The 20,266-nt window shown below is 35.9% G+C and overlaps 1 protein-coding gene across 1 annotated transcript; it reads left to right on the top strand.

The window, feature by feature from the left end:
• The first annotated feature begins 10,137 nt into the window (after positions 1-10,137).
• LOC122064196 (bidirectional sugar transporter SWEET2a-like) lies at positions 10,138-15,828 on the top strand. The gene is made up of 7 exons (XM_042627924.1): positions 10,138-10,466; positions 11,181-11,217; positions 11,323-11,539; positions 11,652-11,810; positions 11,942-12,061; positions 12,179-12,314; positions 15,472-15,828. Exons 1-6 carry the CDS (start codon positions 10,406-10,408, stop codon positions 12,290-12,292), a joined length of 708 nt encoding a protein of 235 aa, XP_042483858.1. The 5' UTR covers positions 10,138-10,405; the 3' UTR covers positions 12,293-12,314; positions 15,472-15,828.
• The last annotated feature ends 4,438 nt before the right edge of the window (positions 15,829-20,266 follow it).

Here is a 20,266-nt window from a genome sequence, read left to right as displayed (position 1 = left end):
CCCAATGTTTGTCTACTTCTCTTTGTGCACACGACACTAGCACATTTTCAAATTTCGCCGGTTGTGAAAGTTTGAAGCATTTGAGGGGTTAAATTGGTTTGAATTCCAAAAAATTCCACAATTGTTGAATTTAGAAAATGTATAGGTATTGCATGCATAGAAATGATTGAACAACAATTGAACGATTAAGAATTGAAAAGGAGCCGAATCCAAAAGATTCCCTTATACTCATTGGTGATTTGACCATACAGTTGGAGTACTCATATGTCATTATAAATTTCAACCCCTTTGTGAAGAGGTAATGATTGGATTCCTCCTTCACCTTTCCGACTTTAAACTATGTGGGAGAGAACCTTTTTAACCCCCCCCCACCCCCCAAAAAAAAAAAAAATAAAGTGGTTAATAGTAGAGCTGGTTACTATTACAAACATACTTAGGGGTGTCAAATAATAACCAAAACCGTTTACCAGAATCAAAACCTACCAATTATAACCAGACCGAACCGCACCGTAGGAAAATAATTCAGTTTTGTTTTTATAGGCATATTTTCGGTTCGGTGAGGTTCATAACCGAAAAACCGATGGTTAACTGGCACCTTCACTACCATACAATCGCACTTCTTAAGTTCTTAATTTATAGGATCTTAATTAATTAGGTATCATATTTATAGTCATTTAAATAAAAAATATACTATCCTTAACAAAATAGAAGTATATTATTGTCTTGACTCTTTTAGGAAGTTTAGTATCTTTAGAATTCTTAGTAGCTGTAGGATTCACAGTTTCACACTAACTATGATCTTCTAATTCTATGCCGACAAGGCTTCTTTCATATTACATCTATATATAGCGGCTGTAGAGACAGATTGAGAGTATAACACGTTACAAGGTAACCTATCTCTCTAATATCTGATCATTTTAAACAGTGAACCCATTACAGTCTTGATTTTGAAAGCTCCAAGCTGTTACGTGGGTCTTGGAAGCCTCCATTAGAAGCAAAGCAACTCTTGTTCGGTTGCTCTTCCTATTTATCTATCTTTCTTTGAACAGGTCAGATTTAGTTTATTCTGTAGCTTGCAAGTTCCAATAGCTCTGTTTTGCACTTTTGCTTCCAATTGATTCTTTTTGCTTCTTAGTTCTTTGCTCTTTTGCTTGATATGTGGAACAGTGGAAATGTATGAATTCTTCTATGTATTAACGGAGATTGTTATAATGTTATTGTTGTAAATCTGTAATAGGATGTTAGACTATATTGATTGAGATATATTCTATTTCGGTAATGGGTTGCATATGTGTATGATTGTGTTGCTTACTACCTCTAATGGGTTGAAAAGAATAGAACCTTAAAAGAGGAGAGAGAGAGAGAGGTTGGAGAGATGGAGAGAAAGGGAAGCAGCAAGATTAATAGTGAGGAGTAATTGCAAAGCGCATAGAGAGGGTTTAATAGCATTAATGACGGAGTGGTGTGAATGTGTGATTGTAATTGCCAAGGAGAGAGAGAGACCTTCTGGTGTTTAATTTCCTCATGCGTATTGAACATGAGAGAGAGAGTTTGGGTGGTGTATCATGTATGGTGGAGTTGCTGCCTTACTGGGCTTTGCAACATGTGGTAAGCATTCGTTTACACTGCTGTCATTGAAGAAGCTTGAAATTGTGATGTGGTTTATAATCATCAATTGGTTTTTTACTAGTTTTTTTCTTCTTCTTTTTTTTTTTCGGTAAAAGGATTTTTTAGTTGCATTACCTTAAGAAGCAACAAGTGTTTTAATGACTTAGTTTATGACTTATTAGCATGGGTTATTTTATGTCAGTGCCATTATATCATATTATATCTTAAGGGAATTATAATTGAAATTTTCGACAATGGAAGTGGCCATATTAGTTTGGTGGGGGTGCGTTAAATTATTCTTGCATGCAATTGGTTGGTTACCCCACTTGAGGTTTGGAGTCAAGGTATGTGCACGTTAATTATTTGTACTTCCAGTTCTAGGATGTTTTCTTTCATCTTGTTAATTTTTTAATTATTTGAATTTCATTTCATCTTGTTAATTTATTAATTATTTGAGTTTCTTAACCGGCAATCGCAAGACATTCTGTAAAAATAAATTTGTTAATTTACTTCTCATATGTTAGAAATATTATTTTGTTTTATTTTATGTTTGATTAAAAAAAATTTTTAGGTGCTTTAGTTTCTCTACACTGGTAAGATGGAAAGGTCATAAATTGAGATAAAAAAATTCAAATGATAGTACTTTGTTACCAAAACCCTCCTCAACAGAATATGTGCCTGGGTTAGAGGCTAAAAATGAAAATACTACCCTTTCTAAGAAAAAACGTAAGGCTAAGACGGCAGCCTGTTGGACCAGTAAGTGGTTTAAGGAAGCAGATGCGAAAGACTCTTCAGATGGAAAGCCTAGAGCTCAATGCACTAAATGTGGAGCATTATTCATGGCTGACTCTAATAAAAATGGGACCTCTAGTTTGAACAATCACATGAAAAGATGTCCTAAACGTGAAAACTTAGACATAAAGCAGATGTTTTTACAATCACCTAGTGGAAAGTTAAATATGAGTGAGTTAAAGATTGATCCTGAAGTTGTTCGTGAGATGATTTTGACTCTAATTGTCAAAAATGAACTCCCTTTAAAATTTGTGGAGTATGAAGAATTCAGGAAATTGATGTTATATATATATATATATATATTTTTTTTGAGTACAGTCCCATTGGTAGAAACACACTATTAAGTGATATTCAACGAGTGTTTAAGAAGGAGAAGAACAATATCAGAGAGGTAATCAAAAATTCTGCTAGGAGGATTTCAGTGACCACTGATTTGTGGACTTCTATCTCCAATGATGGCTATATGACTCTTACAACCCACTATATTGATAAGTCATGGGTTTTCCATAAAAGATTAATAAAATTTACTGTCTTGACTCCTCCACACACTGGTGCATATATTTGTGAGACAGTTGGCAAGATATTGACTGAGTGGGGAATCGAAGGGAGATTGTATTCTTGCACAGTTGATATTGCAAGTGCAAATGATGTATTTGTTTATCACTTAAGAACAAATCTAAATTCAAAAGGTGCACTGGTGTGTAAGGGGGAATTTTTTCATGTTCGTTGTTGTGCACATATCTTAAACCTCATTGTACAAAATGGTATCAAACTGATTGATAAAACAGTTCAAAAGGTAAGAGACAGTGTAAAGTTTGTAAAAAGTTCACAAGCAAGGAAGGTGAGGTTCGCCGAAAATTGTAAGCAAATGGGTTTGACTACCAAGAGAGGCTTGCATGGAGATGTTAGTACAAGGTGGAACTCAACGTTTCAAATGCTAGATGATGTTTTGTTCTATCGTAAAGCTTTTGACAATTTTGAGAACTTGGAATCAAACTACAGAGATTGCCCTACTAAGGAGGAGTGGGCAAAGATTGAAAAAATTACAATTTTTTTGAAGCCTTTTTATGACATCACGAAGGAGTTATCCGGTTCCAAGTATTCAACTTCCAACTTATATGTTCAAAATGTGGTTTGTATTCATATGATTTTAAATGATGGCTCTTTGTTTGGGAGAGATTTTATGCTGAACATGGTATGTGCCATGAGAGAGAAGTTCAATAAATATTGGGAGAATTATTCATTAATTTTATCGGTTGCAGCTATTTTTGATCCCTGCTTTAAGTTAGAAATTATTGAATGGGCATATGAGGAGATCTATGGTGATGATAAAAAACTAATCGATGAGGCTATTGACCGTGTGAGATCAGCTTTGCGCCGACTTTATAATGAATACAAAAGCATGCCAAAAGAGCAGTGGTCGCCTTTAACTTGTGATGATGAGGGGGTTGAGGATCCATTTACTAAATGGACGAAAAGGAAGAATCCTAGCATTAATGACAAGTCTGAATTGGACCAGTATCTTGCAGAGCCAAGAAAACCGTCGATCAAAGAATATGATGTTTTAGCATATTGGAAGGGATGTGATGGTCAATTTCTTGATCTGTCTCGTCTAGCCCGTGATATATTGGCGATTCCTGTGTCCACAGTTGCATCAAAGTCAACATTTAGTGCATGGGGTAGGGTGATTGACAAATACCGAAGTAAATTGCTCCCAAAGAACGTTGAGGCTTTGGTTTGCTTGCGTGATTGGATGTATGATGTGAATTATGGAGGTAAAGTTTTATTTTTCAATCTTAAATTAAATTTCTTGGGCATGGATACTCTTAGACTAAGTATTTTTTATTTTTTATGTAGATGATATGGATGCAGATCAGGATGTTGAGGAATTATTTGAAGCTTCAGGAGATGTGTTTTCAACATCCTCTACACCTGCTCAAGCTTTGGCACCATCACCACATTTATTGATTGATTAGGTAAATTATGGGCTACGTGTGTTATATTTATTTTTTATTCCTTTAATTCCAAATAAATATTCTAAACACAAGGTTTCCCTTTTGCAGATATATTTGACAAGGCACGCTAGTCAACTCCATGTGTTCACGAACTTGATTCTATTAGCTTAAATATTGAATTTATGTGTTTTTTTTTTTAATTATTTATTTATAGTTTCCCCCATTAGTATTATTGGTGGATCATATATCTTGACATTTAGTTTAGTTTCTACTTAATACCTATTAGTTGATGAATTTGAAAATATAGATATGGAATGTGCATATTTAATTATTACATGGGTATATACTATAAATTTTGAGGTTAGGACCCTCTCATTAGTTCTACTGTACCATGCAATTGGTTTTGTGTTTCAATAATCTTAATATTAAAAGAGGAATTTTAATTGAAAATTTATTTAAACCAACTGAATTTTGGTGCCTTTGGTACCCCCCCTTTTTTTTTTTTTTCCCCAAAAGATAAAGAAAAAAAAAAACCTGGTTCAAAAGAGAATCATTTTCAAGTTCCAATCAAATTGGAACCGCATGTAAACCGATTGTGAATCGAATAACAAAAATCGATTAGAAACCGCTAAAAATCGAAATCGAATAAAAACGATTATGATTTTACTTTATTCTTATCCGGTGTGATTTTGGTTTTATCTTATTAAAATATAAACCGAATCAAAACCTAACCAAAACTAAACCAAATAACCCAAATTACACCGTTTGATACCCCTAAACATACTTAACTGTGTTTGATATCCATTTTCCAAATGTTTTCTAGGCCGATAATGCATTCAAAGAAGTTACTTTAAACCCAGCCTTAGACAATCCTCTCATGATCTTAAACGTTTGAACCACTATTTATTTTATTTATATTTGTCATCCTTATCTCTTCTTCTACTTTTAAATTTTTTTTTTATGGTAAGGCTCATCCTTATCTCTTCAATCTCACATAATTTAATGGGTCATTCACAGCTCATCCCTTCAACTCTAAACGAGATTATTCCACGAAAAAAAAAAAAAATCTAAACTGTAGTCAAAGAGAATAAAATATACACCTATCCTCTAAAGGTGTATCAAATCTTCTTGTGGATTTTTTGAAATTATCGGTGTTTAGTATGATTTTTTGGAATGCATTACAAGGATACATACCAAACGCGATCTTATAAAAATATTAATATTTTCCTAATATTAGGAAAATCTAGAAAAAAAAAACTTAATATTTAATGTGGCAAGTTTGTGGCACAATGATTAAGTCGCACTATCTCAACATGTTAGCCACTAATTCAAAACTTATAAATAGTCTCTCATTCGATGCATGAGATAAGGATGTGTACATTTGTTCCTCTTAGACCTTATAGTTACAGGAGTCCAGTGCATTGGCTTGCTTTCTTGGAATGCACTCCAAGAAACGTACCAATGTAGTTTTAGAAAAATATAGTATAAATAATATTTTTCTAAGTTTAGGAGAATTAATTAAGCTTTGGGATAAGAATGTATGTAGAAACGCAAGATAAGTAGGTGTGTGCAAGACTTAAAAGACATAATGAGAGTTGCTTCTTACGCACCTATCAAAATACCTTTTAGGGGGAGTGTTATTTGCGGGCCAGTTGCCTCAATGCAAAACGATCGTCATACCCTTAGTTGATGCTTGCATATAGTCTCATTCGCCCACACCCTGGTGGAGAGGCACATGCCCCCATATAGAATTAATTTTTCTTTTATTTTTTTTTGGAAATATAAATTCAAGTACTCAACTAGTCTCTTTAAATCATAGTTTCTCTTGCCTAGGAAGAAAAATAAACTATAAACAAAATGTAAGGTATTTGAATGGTTAACGGTCGTACAAGAGATTAATGTGAGAAGGACAAAGATCTATTAAGATAGCCCGGACAACAATGGTGAGGTGGAAATCATCTTATCTCAAATCATGGTCAAATCATGGCCATCGTTCCAAGCAGATAAGCAAGTTGTAGTTTCTTATTTTTAATTAGGATTAATCATTATTAGTAAATATTGGTTATAGTAAGCCTGTCACTTTTTTTTCTTAATAAATGTCAAAGTCATGGGATAGGACCAGCCCTTCAATAACCGACAAATCCATGTGTACAGAGACAAGGATCAGTACACCAATCTTCATACATCATTGCATTTCTAATTGACACCTATCGTAATGATGAACGGTTCATCTCCTTGTATGAAGGTTAGCTAATATTAAGGCTATGTTTGGTAGCCAAGAGAATAAAAGAAAAGAAAGAAAAATCTATAATAGAAAAGAAAATAAAATAAAATAAATGAAATGATGAGAAAATAAAAATGACATGCATGTTTGGTTACCAAGAGAAGAAAAGAAAATAAAATAAAAAAATTCAAAAAATTTTGAATTTTAGGAGAGAGATAGACACATAGGAAATCATTGAGTAATAATTTATTTTTTATCTTATTATTGTGTTCTCAAATTTTCTCATGTTTTCTTGTGTTTTTTATAATATTTTTTTTGGGAGAAGAAAATAAAACTTCACAATCCCCAAGGGGAATTTTGAATTTAAAAAGTAGAATATTCTTTTGGGTGAAGACATACCAAGTGCAAAGAAAAATTCTTCACCCAAGAAAAAAAGTACAAAAAATGTATTTTTTCTTTTCTTCTCTTGGCTACCAAAAACAGCCTAAAGGAAAAGAAGGCCCGAATCTATAATCGCAATCATTTATAACCATAGTTTCAAGTATTGGAATCGTATTGAATATATTGGATTGGTATCGACTGAGCACCTGAGATTAATCCCTGATCTAGATTGCTTATCTGCATCGTTTCAGGGGTAAAACAGTAAAAAAAAAATTACTTTTTTAAAAAAGCAAGGCAAAATTGACCAATACGTGTCGATCTGATACCGATACCATCCCTAAATCCATGCGTACAACTCTACCACCCTTAATCAGCTCTAGTCAATTTTCCTTTATTCTCCATTGTGAAAGTCTTTACTGATTTAAGCATTGGAGATTTCCCCACGGGAACACCTCTCTAGTTTTCACCCTCTTATCAGTTGGTGTAGGCCAAACTGAGCAAAATCTAAAGTAACAAGTCAATTATAATTTGAAGTGATTATGAATAAAATCAATACAACCAAAACCACACTGATTGATACACTCATTAATATTTGCTAATAAAATGATTAAAATGACCCATAGATCGATCAAAATATTTTAATTGAAAGAAAATGGTCCAACCATAAAAGATTATTCTCATACAATGAAATGTAATCATATTTCCATTTCTTACTAAGCCAAAATTTGAGTACCAAGATTAGTATATAACCTCTATTGTTCAAATACTCCCACGATCCCTGATTCATGTACGCCTCATTGGAAGGGATTTCGAACATGAGGTAAAGAGAGTGCACAAAACACAGATTCCTAAATGAGGCTGCTCTCCAAACTGGCCTTAGGCATGTTGTATGTCATTCTAACTACCTAGTTCTTTACTAGATGTCTAGTTGAGATTGTTTGAGATTTCCACATATCATAGTTTCTTATGTTCAAGTCTTTTATATGTTTTTATTTCTATTCTTTAATCATATTTCTAGATTTTTCAATGTTGTCGTCCACTCTATTTCAAATTAGGCAGTCAATTATTATTATCGTCATCATCATCGTCATCGTCATCCTCATCCTCATCCTCATCCTCATCCGAGTTTTTGAAAATCCATGTTTCCGAAAGATCTTCTAAATCTTGTATTTCAGCTTTATCTTTTCGATGTTCAATAAACTTTTTGCCTACTAAAAGTTTAGGAAAAAAAAAGCATCAGAAACGTTTATTTTCCCCTAATAATAATGACTTTTTGTAAAACTTAATAATAATGACATGGTGGTGGTACCGAGAATAGTGACCATGGGGTGTGACTAATGCAGTTTCTTGCTACGATCTCATTATGGAAAGCGATTGTTCAGTTGGACCACCTCATACCGTCGTACCTCAGGAGCAATATGTGACAAGTGACAACCATTTGATTGGGATAGGTTACCGATGATTTCCACCTCATATTCCAACTCGACGGTTTTCAGAAGTGATCTTAATTGAGGAGGCCCATGGAATCACAATAGTTTATTTCTAGCTACAATTTGAATTGGTGCAGCGATGTAAATCCGTTTGGTTTTGGTTTCAAAACTTGAAATATTTTCTTGATTCGATTTTAGTTTCATGATTAAAATTATTCATTCAAATCGAATTACTTATTTTCGAATTGAATAATATTATATTATTTTAGAAAAGGGTTTTGTAAAATGTAACATGGCTTTTCACCAATATATGAACCAATGGGAGTGCATGTAGAAGAATCAACAACAGCAAGATTTTTGCCTTTCATGTGGGGTAAAGTGGTCATTTCGTCTTCCCATGTGTCTTGGCATAGGACCACACTACTTTTTACGATTATTTTTCTAATTATTTTTTACTATTTCAATCAACATGGATGATAAACTCTATTTATTTTATATGTTGGAAAAAAGCTTGATTGATTATGGTCCTAACAAAAAAAATTGATTATGGTCCTAACAAAAAAAGTTTTTTTTTTTGTTCAAAGAACATGTAGAAAGTTGGCCTGAACACCTAAAATATGACCTAAATTTAATGATGTAAAAGATTTATAAAAGCCAACATGACCCCTATACCAACATGGAGCCAAGGGGAGTGCATATAGAAGCATCAACATGGGTTGCCTCCCTCTCCCACTAACTCAAATTTTGAGCACCAGCTCAAACATTAATGTTTTAAATTATCTTTCCAATTAATTGATGTCTTTTTCTGTTTTAATTCCCTATGTGTCTAGGTGCAATAGTCACACAGCCTTTTAGGTAGGAATGTAAACATGTTAGATACAGATTGAATTTGGATTGGATGTGTCTAGATTTGGATATTTTTTATCTGGATACAGAACCCTAAACGGATACGGATGTAGATCAAATTTGGATTTTCAACCATCTGTCTACTCTTGGACTTGTGTAATCCGGACTTTCCTCTCCCAATGAATATAATTTGCTCTTAATCCATCTTTCAAAGTTGTTTCAATTATTTTCCTCATTCTATAGCCTGTTTAAACTTCAAAAACCCTCAAAATCATTAATTAATTATTTAGTTGGATAGAATAATTATTTTTTGGATAATTTGGATTTTAAATCGGATACCCCTTAACCGATATGAACGCAAATTTGAATTCAAATTCAAATTTTGACTATCTATTTACATCCCCACTTTTAAGGTTTATTTTTTCCATTTAACAAAAATAAGGCAAAGAATACAAAACCGAATATATTCTGATTTATGCATTTTATATCATGAACCGAACCAAATAACTGAAAACAAACCGATTGACAAACCAGAAAGATAAAAGATTTTATCATTCCAGCCTTGCATTGAAGAACAGTCAGTAATAGATATGACCGTTGCGCCAAAACGAGAAGCAACCACGTTTTCAGGGATTGAAAACGGATTAAATCCTGAATTTTTAGGGGTTTACAGTTCACACGATTCTGCCGATTCTGATTGAATCAGAATGAACCACGGAAGAAACAGGGCATCTAAAGGGTATCTTTTTAATATACTTTGTCATAGAAGATATAGGACCAATTAGAATTACGAAACAGGGCCCATATGAACATCCCAACATTTTTGATTCCCCAGCTGTAGTGGGTGTCGAAAGAAAAAATTGATAAATTATTGTCCTTTTTTGGCAAAAGTGAATCATTGCTCTTCAAAATTTTCTAAAATCGTCAAGGAATTGATCACAAGAGGGGCGTGGGGTGTGCGGTGTGTGGCTTGATAAACATCGAAGGAGGCGAGTTTTATATTTTCAGTTGCTTTCGGAAGCAAGAACACGGAAAGCGCCAATTAACGTATTCCCTTTGCCTTTTTATTACTCGCATTTTGTAAACGAGAGAGAAAGAGAGCAAATTTCGACTTGATTCTGTGGTATCATTGAGATTTGGTTCTTTGTTAGAAGCTGTTGAAGCGACTGATGATTTCTTCTGGACTTGTTTCCACATATTCATTTTTCAGCTATGGAGCTGGAATCGCCGGTACCATTCTAATGCTTTGTCTCTCTCGATTAGTTGTTTGATTGCTGAAAGCGTAATTTGTTTTACTTTGTTACTCGCTAATGTTCTTGGAAGAAAACCCATGATTTCTACTGCAATTTGGTATCCCATTAGACCTTTAGAACGCTGATTCTTTAGTTTTGGCATTAATTAGTTCGTTTTAGAAATGTTTTCAAAGAATTATAAGAGCATATTGCGTTTCTGATAGTATTTTGGTATAGCATGTGCTGTTTCGGGCACTCTGTCTTCTCAAAAATAGATCGAACAGCCCCCCAAAACCAAAAAGAGAGAAACAGTGGTGGAGAGCCTGGAAGAAGAAGATGACCCAACACGGGTTGGGAAGTGGGTAATCTGATTTTGAAGAAAACAAAAATTTGATTTTGGTTGCTCAAAATTTGTTGAATGGTGGGATCCTTTTCATTGATTTACTTAAGCGGAGGAGGGTCACTTCTGATTTTGTGTAAAGTGAGCACTTTTGATGCATTGTGAACTATAAAGAAATGCAGGGCAGGAAGCTCCTTTAAGATAATTACTGAAAGCCCATCAAGAAGGAAGCACCCCTAAAAGCTTCTTGTTTGAGACTCCTCACCATAAAATTTCTCCTGGCTTCTTTGTTGCTTTCAAGACACTGATTATTGACTTGGCTGTTATATGCTTAGGGAAAGGCTTTTTTTAATGCTTATTTGTTGGTTGCAGGGAATGTTTTTGCTTTTGTGTTGTTTCTCTCACCTATGTAAGTTTTAAACCCACCTGTCTATTTTCATCTTATGAGGATTCAAAAGATTAGAAAAATATACCTCTATAAATGAGCTATAATACTTACTGTCTTCTTTCACAGACCCACATTTAGAAGAATTACAAGAAACCGGTCAACAGAAGAGTTCTCGGGGTTGCCGTACATTTATGCCCTAATGAACTGCTTGATCTGCCTCTGGTATGGAATGCCCATTGTAACACCTGGTATTATATTGGTTGCAACAGTCAATTCCATAGGGGCTGTTTTCCAGTTAACATACATATTCATCTTTATTTTATATGCTGAGAAAAAAAAGAAGGTAATACTTCTCCTTCTCTAAGATTTATCTGCACATTTAGTTCTGATGTCTATAATTCTATTTAGTATTATGAAGAGCTGTTATTCATATAATCCTTGGATGTTGCTAACAGATGAAGATGCTGGGATTATTGCTGGCAGTTTTAAGCATATTTGCACTAATTGTATATATGAGCTTGAGTGTACTTGGTTCTCCTATGCGGCAGATCTTTGTTGGATACTTGAGTGTTGCTTCTCTCATATCCATGTTTGCTTCCCCATTGTTTATAGTTGTACGTCTATCTAAAACAACACCTCTGGTTTGCTTTCTATATATCTATGAAATCCTAGTCATGTATTCAAGCTAATTCCCAGAATTAACATTTTTTGCTCCTGTCTTATACAAATATATTTTTGTTGCTAGAATTTGGTGATCCGAACGAAGAGTGTAGAGTTCATGCCATTTTATCTGTCACTTTCAACCTTCTTGATGAGCATCTCTTTCTTTGCCTACGGAATGTTAAAGTGTGATGCTTTCATTTATGTAAGCATCCTGTAGATCCAAATTTAGGTTTTCCTTCATTTGTTGCTTTTTATGAGGTTACTATCATACTTTTCTTCTAATGGTTTTTTGTTGATTTCACTTCTGAATGGATTTCAGGTGCCAAATGGGATTGGATCTGTCCTGGGGGCAGTGCAATTGGTTTTGTACTGCTACTACAGCAAAACGTCCAGAGAAGACTTAAGAGAATCCTTGATAACATCGTTTGCATGAATGAGTTTTCCCAAATATTGAGGTAAACGATTCATTTCAGGTGTAATTTTTTAAAATTAAGTAATCCTTCCATTTTTATTTTATGTGGAGGTTCCTTGTATTGTCATTTGCATGGTGTAAGTTTGAAATTGGATCTTGTAACTGCCATGACAAACCTGTATGATATGTTGAATTTCAAACAGAAAGACTTTTATGCAATTAAATGGATACTTATGGTGATTCCATAACTGTTTAGTTCTTTCTGCTCTAGCCTTATACAATGTGAACCAATAATTTGAGATGTGAACCAAAACTTTGAAATGTTTGAAAGGTATGAGGACAAAAGTTGAAGGTAAGAGTAAAGAAAGGACAAGTAGAGACTTTACTATGCATACATTCATGGGACTGTTTAACATTTCAGAAAAAAGAAATGATATGTTCAGAAGCATGGCTTGTCTTGCTTCTGTTGACATTTCTGTAATTTGGAAGGGCTTGTGTCTGGAATTTTGGGTTCTTCGCTTGCTTGAGATGGTTTTTTTTTTTAGCAAGTGTCAGAAGCAAACATCCCGCGTGATGTAATTTTTGGGACTAACAGAGCATACATCAGAAAGGCATGTATGTATATGTCTACAGTTAGTAAGTGCACCCAAATACTACTGACAGAGACATTGTCTGATCTGTTTAAATTCTCCTTAGTCTTCTGCATGCTTGCACAGGCATATTAGAGAGAGAAGGTTGGGGGTGAGGGTGAGGGTGAGGGTGAGGGTGGGGAGGTATCCATCTACTTTTTCTTGGTTGTTGGTCCTATGCATCATCATCCCATGGAACAACAACTCAGTCTTATCCCCAACTAAATGGGGTTGGTTACATGGATCCCTGAAAAAAAAAAAAAAAAATGAAACATCCCCACCTAAATAGGGTCGGTACATGAATCCTTGCCCTCCGAACAGCTCTATTTGAGGTCATACTAGAGTCAAGCCCGAAATGTTGCATTCTTTCCTTACTACTCCTCCTATAGTCATTTTAGGCCTGCCTCTAGCTCTTTTAGCTCCTTCCATCTGAATCTGATCACTCCTCTTTACTGGTGCATTCCAAGGCCTCCGTTGAATATATGGCCATAAAAATGACTTTCTTGGAGCTTATCCTGAATTGGGGAAACTCCCAAGTCAGCTCTCAATCATCATCCTAAGGAAGTAGAACACAATCTAGACCACTAAGTCTTGTTTTTAGTTAGAACTACACAGCATCAAGTAATTTCCCAGTCAAAAAATTGTACATTGTTTGTTTACTGATTTCTTCTGTACCTCTCTACCATAATACATGGCACTTCAGGAGTGCACTATACTATATTCAAATATGGTACTATAATTTACATGGATACTATACTGTTTAGGAAGACATGTCAGGAATTCACTACATTATGTATCAAATCTGTGGGAAAGCTCAATTTGGGAGATAAAAATGGGGTGAGTTCCTACTTGTTACAATAAATGTATTTTGGGAGAGTTTTCACCCAAAAGCATGAAACAGAGCTTCTTTGACGATAGAGAGAACCATCAAGGTTTTTTTTTTTTAATTTGAGGGCTGGGCTTTGGTAATCAATGGGAGAACCATCAAGGTTTTTGGACAACTTGTTTTCGACATTCCTTACATTCACTTAAGGGTGTCAAAAATGAGACCGACACGATGGAATTGACAGACCGAACTCCTTATAGGTTTGGTATTGGTTTTTTTTTTAGGAGACCACAATGGACCGGACCAACCATTTGGACCAAAGCTAGAAAAACAAATTAAAACCCGATAAATCTATAGAATTTTTTTTTTTGGGTACAGCTTTTCTTTTTTAATAGCACACATCAGCAGTCCCCCTCATCAAGTCTAGATAACCAAAGACTTAGTCAAGCAACCTCCGTAACCACATTGAGCCATAGGCGCTCCTAATGTTTTCCATTTAGTCTTCTGTACGTAACAACTTGTAACAGCTCTTGAGTGGTACATCCACTTACGTTGTATATCCATTCTATTATAAATACAATAGGGAACTCACATATGATATTAAGCGAGAAAACCCATTCAAACTCAAACTCTTTCATTTTTTATATATGTAAAACTGAGACCGGTAAGGGACTGACAAGAGACCATTAAAAGAAAATGATGATGGACCAAAACTGACCAGACTGATAGTTATCAGTTTCAGTTTGGTTTTTGTATACCCAACACCTTATCGGTCTAGTTTCAGTCTGACTTGGTATTGCAAAAACCGAAAAAACCTGACCAAGTCCGGACCGAACTGACCGTTCAAAACTCCTAGATTCAATCCCTAAAAAATTTCCTCCGTTAGTATACACTCAATGAGGGTTTGAAACCTCCGTTTGTTAGATTCTGGGTTTTATTGAGCTCAAAGTGTACTTTTTGTCAGCAACAGATGGTGACAAGCCATTTGTTCTCTGATTGCAGCTATGAGAAAGTCCAGGTCATCCTTGTGGTCTTTAGATAACAATGTCATATAATTGGCACCTGAAAATTAGAAGACCATTTGGTTTGTCCAGAACTTTATGAGGGATGGCTTGATTCCTGAGAATCCATGAAAAAGGTTATCTTTCTGTGCTGCTGTTTGTCACCTCTGGGGCTTTTTAACCCTTGATTGTAGATTTGTGTTTGCTTATTATTGATATTTTCTTCATCATCTCTGAGAAGAAAAGAAGGGTAAGTTCAGTGTCTTCTTAATGAGCTCCAACACCACAACTTAGTGGCTAAGTCTCATCAAGAAGCCAGCTCTTCAATTAGGCATCTGCACAGACTAGTGCAAAGTGTGGCGTCGTGTGTTAGTGTAGAGGTACCTTGATGGCACTGTAAACTGATGCTGCATTCATCTACATGGTGGATTCTGATTCCAACCCCTCTTTCCCCCTTCCCCACTAAAAGATCAATCAATTGATAATACATGGTAAGATTGGATCCTGTGTTCATTTTTTTTTCTCCGTGGTAATCATGGTGGTTCTCTGTTTTTATGAAGTGAGTTTTTGCCATTGGGTTGCTAATGGGAAATTGATTCATTAAGCCGATGCTGTAATGTTCACATCAAAATTCCCATAGTGGAAGAACTAAATTTGGAACAACTTCAGAAACTAATTTCTCTTCTCGTTTGCTCCTTTTCTCTTGTCTTTTTTTTCTTCCTTTTCCTTTTCTTTGGTAATTAGGAGAAATGCAGAAACAGAGAGAAATCACAGAAGGTCCTTTAAGAGTCACAGCAGCTTTTGGTTTTTCCTGCACAACAAAGGAAAAGCACTGTTAAACCAACTCTTTCAAGTCAAGGCTGCAATATATTTGGTGTTTAGAATATTCTACCTTGTGTAAAGCAGAGATATGCTACCACCACATCCTGTATGTTTGAGAAAGAAGTTTTCACAAACCTAGTTTTATGAGACCAGCTTTTGTCTTGAATTGAAGTTCCGTGCTTTTTATCATGAGGGTGAAGAGGCGGAGTAAACTATTTGGTCAGTTTTTTGGCTGGATCCATAAGAATTTCTTGCATTCGCCAGTGATTTTGGCTCAAAGATGTCTTTCTAATGGAAACTTGATGATGGCAAGATTGCAGAGGGGTGCATTGATTGACTGATCCAATGGGTGTTGGCTGGTTTCGTTAACCTCAGAAACTCAACACACTAATAGTCTATGTCGAATGGATCAGCACATCAGAGAAGTCCATTTGCAGGTTGATTAAAGGCTTAAAGCTTAAATATGAAATGCTCAAAACTAGAAAGAGGAGGTATTCCTTTGCTATGGCATTAATGGGGATGCGATGGGTCTTAGAAATGAGGGACGGGTAGCTCGGATCTTCCAACTTTTTTTGGGGTGGCTGGGGGCAGGAGGGAAATTTTAACCTGGGATAGTTGCCATGTTGAACCCAGAAAGCAGTGACCATAAAATTTGCCTATTCAGTTTGGAGCTTTCCCTTAAGCTGAAAGACCACTAGACCTGTTATTTGGGACGAGCTAATTCCAACTAAGAGCCATCTATACTTGCTTGTGCGGGGATATTGCAGGTCTAAATATTGACAATCTTAGTTGAACACTCATGAATCAAACAAGATAAGATTAATTCAACCCATAAACCAAAATGGTGTCTATACCAAGCACCTCGCAAGACAAGCCAGGATAGTAATTGGACCCAAATGGCTATTGGATCTGAAGACTCTGAACTCTGGATTGAGGCATCAGGAAGGTGGACACAACCTTCTTGTTATCATGAAATTGGATCGCTTCTGGTTTCATTGATGAGTTTGACATTAAAAAGAGTGAAAGAAGCTCACTTGGTGCTGAATCTGATGAATTGGGTGTCCTCGCTCGTCGTAGCAGATGAGGCCACTGAACATGGGCAGCTCACACTTCTCACCCATCAGAATTGGCCTTTGCCACACTGGCGACTCTGAATTGTGACTCTGCCTCCCAAACTCACCTCCCTTCGATCCTCCGACCAAAGCAGGGTTGTCCTCTTGCCAATTTAAGGCTTGCATTTCCTCCAACCCCACCTTACTCGCCCCACTCCACCGCAGCGAACCCATCAATGCCTTCTTAATCGAACCCCAGCTGCAACTTGCCTCAGACCTGTTTGTGTTTGTTGCTTCTTCTTCATACAAAACTCTCTTCTTCCCCTGCACCCTCTTCTTCTTCTTCTTCTTCTTCAGCACAATTGTGCAGAGTCTAATAACAGAGAAAGCAATGCAGAGAAAAACAAGTATTGCTCCTTGGGTCGATAGCTTCAATTTGTCTTCCAAATCCCACAAAGCATCCATGGCTTCTTCTTATGACTGTAGAGACTGTGTAGTACTGTAGTTGGTAAGGAAATTGAGATCTCTGTTTTCATGGAATGGTTATTGGAAGTAATAAATTTGATAATTCCGTTAGGGAAATGGTGATTGAGAACTTGGGCTTCCCGTGACGTCAACCGATTCAATTCCCACAGTATTAATAGAATAGAAACCATAGATTGGGAAGAGTGACAAGAGCTAAGGATGAAATTATGTGGGGCTCAACACCTCTTTTCTTGGCCATTGTCAGATTTCACCTTTGGAAATCTTAAGTCTTCCACAACTGCAAGAAATCTTAACTCAATATGGTCAACTGATTGAATTGCATTTTTGTTCGTGTACTGCATATGGGTTAAAAGTTTATCTCTCGTCATTGATCGTCCTCTTCAATCTCAGCCTCTGGTCATAAAAGTAGTAATAATGGGATAAAAATCATCTGCAATTCCAATCTTATCCAATACTATACAATACCCTTCACAGAATGTGACATTTGGCGATGTTGACGTGAACCACCCAGATGAAGAGAGAGAAGTGGATGCCACTCAGACCGATCTATGTCCCATTAAACCGAATTGAACCAAAATGATGATGAACCAACCCAATTTACAAAGTGGTATTTTAAAATCGTGAAACCCTAAAAATTACTTTCCTCTTCTATTCTTCTTCTTCACTCTCTGTTCTCTCTTCTTTTGCTTCACTCCCTTTAACTTCTGAGGGCAACAACACCACAAACAACAACAACAACAACAACCATCAGAGTCCTAGCCAGAGCAGCACCGTTGAGTCTTCGACCCGGGAAGGGTTTTCTCCAGCACCGATGGTACCTCCCTCGCCTTTAAACCTTGATCTGTTACATCGAGGCGGTGGTACTGCTGATGATGGCGTTGGTCCTGGTGATCAATTGTGGTAACGCCGGTAGCCAAATTTGGAAGATTTGAAATATTACAGAGAAAGAAATTAAGAAAATTATCACAAAAGATATGAAGAGAGAACATAAAATACTCTATTCAAGGGAAAATTTGGAAAATACTTTTAACCGTAGCTGTAACAAGGAACAACATAGAGAAATTCATGATTTCTTAGGTACAAAAAACAGCTTGAGGTGAAAACAAAAGTTCCAATCACATATTTACATGATAATTCCGGTCTCAGCCTTTCCTCTATTTTTCTTTTTTCCTTCTTAGAAAAAAATAAAGGAGCAAGAACTTGAAATGGAAATACAAATAATGCCCGATCTGAACCAGTGACGCTCCCAAAATCACAGTATTAAGCGATTTTCGGCGGAGGGGGAGGTTGAGGTCAAGATCGAGGAGTCCCCTAGGAGAACTATGGACTGAAATCAACAACGGAAGAGGAGTTGGAATCGCTCTGGGCCCACCTCCGGCACCATAAAATGCAGCCTAAAAGTCAGCAGCAACGGCGACCGTTGAACCTCAGATGGTGATGGTTCATTTTCATGTTCAGGTTCATATTGATGGTCATGTTCTCCGACCGTACGAACGAGTCCAAGAAGAAAAAGGGTGCGTTGTCGGCAAAACCCCAACAGCGGCAGCCGCTGCTGTCGTCGCGTCAGCATCTCGCTCACTATTTCAAGAATAGTGAAGAAGAAGAAGAAGAAGAAGAAGAAGAAGAAGAAGAAGAAGAAGAAGAAGAAGAGGAAGAAAAGAAGATGAGGAAAGTAATTTTTAGGGTTTCACAATTTCAAAATACCCCTCTGTATGGGTTGGGTTGGGTAATCATTATTTCGGTTTGATCAAATTAAAACTGATCTGAGTAACATCTACTTCTCTCTCTTCATCTGTGCCGTCCACATCAGCATCGCCACATGTCGACCTCTACAGGAGGTATTGCATAGTATTGCACAAGATCGGAATTGCAGACGATTTTTATCCGTAATATCGGCAAGTCATCTAGCGAAACATTTAGGTATTATTTGTTTGACGGATAAAAAGGGGTGAAAAACTTGTGAAGTGGGTTTCATGTATTGTGGATTGGGTTGAAAGGAAAAGAAAAGAAATAATAGAATATTTAATTTTTAGTGGGGTTTATTTTTATGCAAAAGAGAGGAAAAAGAAATGAGGTACAATTCAATGGGAAAAAGTGGAAATAGGAGGAGGAGAGAAATAGACACAAAACAAGTTTTCCATGAAGTCCTAACAATTTTGGTAAAACTTTGGAAGTAAATGGAGTGGAAAAAGTTAACTCTCGCATCAAATAACTAAGATACCATTTGATAACATTTATGCTGTTTTTGTGTTTAGAAATAGTAGAAGCAAAAACAACTTTCCACGTTTTCAGAAACAAAAGTGGATTTTTGGGTGTTTGATAAACCTGTTTCTCGAAATGGATTTGTAGACATAATGCCACTAAAAACCCCAATAGTATCATTAGATGCCCAAAAGGGAGAGAGGGTTCAGTTGTCTCTTTTGATGTTTAAATAGTTGAGAGATTTATAGGGCATGACAACCTTTTTTTCCTCTCAGATGGACTTGTTTCGTCAAAGTCGTTTTCTAGAATTGTAAATAGTCATAAATTTTGATTTATGTTTCTAGAAACGGGTGAAACAGAACAACTTTATCAAATGTTTTTTAGGATGTTTCTCCGTTTTTGGGAACAAGAAAACGCAGAAACGGAATTTATCAAACTGTGTCTAAGGTTTTTAGTGTTTTGAGAAGAAATTTCTCATTCTCCCACCCTTTTATTCCATGTCCTCTTTTTCTCCCTCAAACAAACTGGACTAGGGAATGGAAAAATATAGGGAAAAAAAAGGCAATAATTGTACAGACAAAATATTATTATGACCAACACCAATATTAATGAACATTGCAAAAATGGGCCCATATAATTTATGCTTCTTTGGTGTTACCTCATATTTTATTTGGTCTCATAGGAATGAAATTATTGTTACCAACATTGGGCCTAGCCTTTTTTCAGTCCTTTTCAACATTACTTGGTGGAATTCTAACTTGTTTTTGTTTCTTGGCTTTGTGGATTTTTCTTTTCATAGGATTGTGCTACTTTGCCTTTTTTGTCCTACTTGAGATATCCTATTTTAATACGCGCAGGAGTTATTGACTATATGTCCTGAATGTATCAGGATAGGCATGTAGTATTTTGTAGCAAGGTAAGTTGATGCAAAAACCCGAGGTCTTCTTCAAGGGTTGAAAAAGACCAATGATTTAGGA

The sequence above is a fragment of the Macadamia integrifolia genome, unplaced genomic scaffold, assembly GCF_013358625.1.
Source record: "Macadamia integrifolia cultivar HAES 741 unplaced genomic scaffold, SCU_Mint_v3 scaffold155, whole genome shotgun sequence".
Taxonomy (NCBI): domain Eukaryota; kingdom Viridiplantae; phylum Streptophyta; class Magnoliopsida; order Proteales; family Proteaceae; genus Macadamia; species Macadamia integrifolia.
The sequence above is the reverse complement of the archived record's forward strand: the minus strand, read 5'-3'. Positions and strand labels throughout refer to the sequence as shown.

What these genes read in the sequence shown, in the direction of transcription:
- LOC122064196 (XM_042627924.1), top strand. Translation starts at nt 10,406, where the DNA reads ATGATTTCTTCTGGACTTGTTTCCACATATTCATTTTTCAGCTATGGA. An exon ending in GTGTTGTTTCTCTCACCTAT is followed by an intron (nt 11,218 to 11,322) that starts GTAAGTTTTAAA and finishes CTTCTTTCACAG; the next exon opens with ACCCACATTTAGAAGAATTA. An exon ending in ATGCTGAGAAAAAAAAGAAG is followed by an intron (nt 11,540 to 11,651) that starts GTAATACTTCTC and finishes TGTTGCTAACAG; the next exon opens with ATGAAGATGCTGGGATTATT.